Source organism: Anarrhichthys ocellatus, unplaced genomic scaffold (genome assembly GCF_004355925.1).
Source record: "Anarrhichthys ocellatus isolate YVR2014 unplaced genomic scaffold, GSC_Weel_1.0 scaffold8600, whole genome shotgun sequence".
NCBI classification, from domain to species: domain Eukaryota; kingdom Metazoa; phylum Chordata; class Actinopteri; order Perciformes; family Anarhichadidae; genus Anarrhichthys; species Anarrhichthys ocellatus.
The window spans coordinates 1-1682 of NW_022288574.1; the positions used below are offsets into that span (position 1 = coordinate 1).

The following is a 1682-nucleotide window of genomic DNA, read 5'->3' on the forward strand; positions in this document are numbered from 1 at the left end:
AAGTACAAGGAGAGCGGGAAGAAGCAGAGGTCCAGCTCCCTCTACTCCATGCTGCCCGGTACCTCAGAGACCAGTTTCGCCAGAGAAGTGACGGACATGCAGAGCGAGGTACGCTCCTCTGATCCACCACGGTTTAATAGAACGTCAACGACAGCGACACAAAGTCACCCGGAAGTAAATGTGTCTTTTTGAGTTTATAGAAGACAATTATAGAGGAAGATCTTAAGTATGAAGCACGACCTTTTATTATTAAGACACTATAATACTTTTAAACCTAAACGTATTCGTTTGGATGAAGCCTGAGACTGAAACCAAACGAACTTCAGGAGCTAAATCCGGTTTGAAACACTCAGAGACGCTCAGAGGTCCAGAGCAGGAAGCTGCTTCATCACATCACATGTTTTCTATCATGAGTCATCACAGGCGGGATTATCACTAGAAAAGCATCAAAGAGCTTTTCTGTGTTGCTGCTTTTCATTTGCATTTCAACGACGACGTCACTAATGAGGCCAAAGAAAGACCATGAAGTATACTCACACGATGAAACACAACCAAGAGAAATGAATAAAGAGACGATGTTTAAACGAATAAAACAGGTTGATTGTTGATATTGTTTGATTCGTCTGAGCAGCAGGTTGTTCTTCCTGTTATTACATTGAAGCGTCTTTAACTCTTTATGTTGTCTTTTGGTTTACAGACAAACTACAAAGCGGACGGGATGAAGAGCCTCTCACAGAGCGTCTACTCTCAGCTCCCACACACCGCCGACACTCAGTTCGCCAAAACAGTTTCAGAGCTTCAGAGCGAGGTGACGAATCGACGTACTTTCATACGGCACATTGTTATTTCTACATCTGAAAAACACAAAACAAATATGTTTCCCTTTAAATGTAACTGACAGTACAGGTTTGTGTTTTATGGGAACGTCAGTTTAAAAGGAACTTAAATCATAACTTGTCTGAAGTTTCTCTTTTCGTTTTGAGCTGAACGTGTCTGTTGTTGTTGTTGACGTGTTTCAGATGAAGTACAAACGGAGGACGAAGGACGCATCCAGCTCTCTGTACTCCACTCTGCCTCAGACTCTGGAGACGCTTCACGCCAAAGAGGCGTCTGAGCTGCAGAGTCAGGTAACAGACCTGCAGCCACACACGCGCATCGATCATATAATATGATAATCATTACACTACTGTCTCCTGTTTGTGTTCAGCTGAAGTACAAGAAGAAAAGTAGTTCCCCGGTTCTGTTCCAGCGGCTGCCTGAGACCTTAGAGACGGCCCACGCTAAGGAAGTCTCTGAGCTCCTCAGCGAGGTGACAACAGGACGACGTTCACGCTCCACAACTCCGGCTTTAATAAAGGAAACGGCTGCAGCATGAAGTTTGTTTTGTTTGCAGGTGAAGTATAAAGAGGAGGGTAAGAAGGAGATGAGCATCAACCTGTACTCTCTGCTGCCGGAGACCATCGACACCCAACACGCTAAAGAGGCGTCGAACCTGCAGAGTGAGGTATTCAGACGACTCTCTTCTCTGTTTCTAACATTATATATATTAATAATTAGAAATAGTAGATAACGTGGATCTCCTGCAGGTGAAGTATAAAGAAGATGTGAAGCAGCAGATCCAGAGCAGTTTGTACCATCAGCTCCCAGAGACCACCGAGACACAGCTGGCCAAACATCTGTCT

At 44.5% G+C, this 1682-nt stretch overlaps 1 protein-coding gene across 1 annotated transcript; it reads left to right on the forward strand.

Moving 5' to 3' along the window:
- Positions 1-6: 6 nt before the first annotated feature.
- On the forward strand, positions 7-1667 carry LOC116380740 (nebulette-like; the record flags this gene model as incomplete). Its single annotated transcript, XM_031842617.1, has 6 exons — positions 7-108; positions 698-808; positions 1020-1127; positions 1208-1309; positions 1394-1504; positions 1587-1667. Coding segments are annotated over exons 1-6 (573 nt in total), but the record flags the coding sequence as incomplete, so codon positions are not given.
- Positions 1668-1682: the final 15 nt, after the last annotated feature.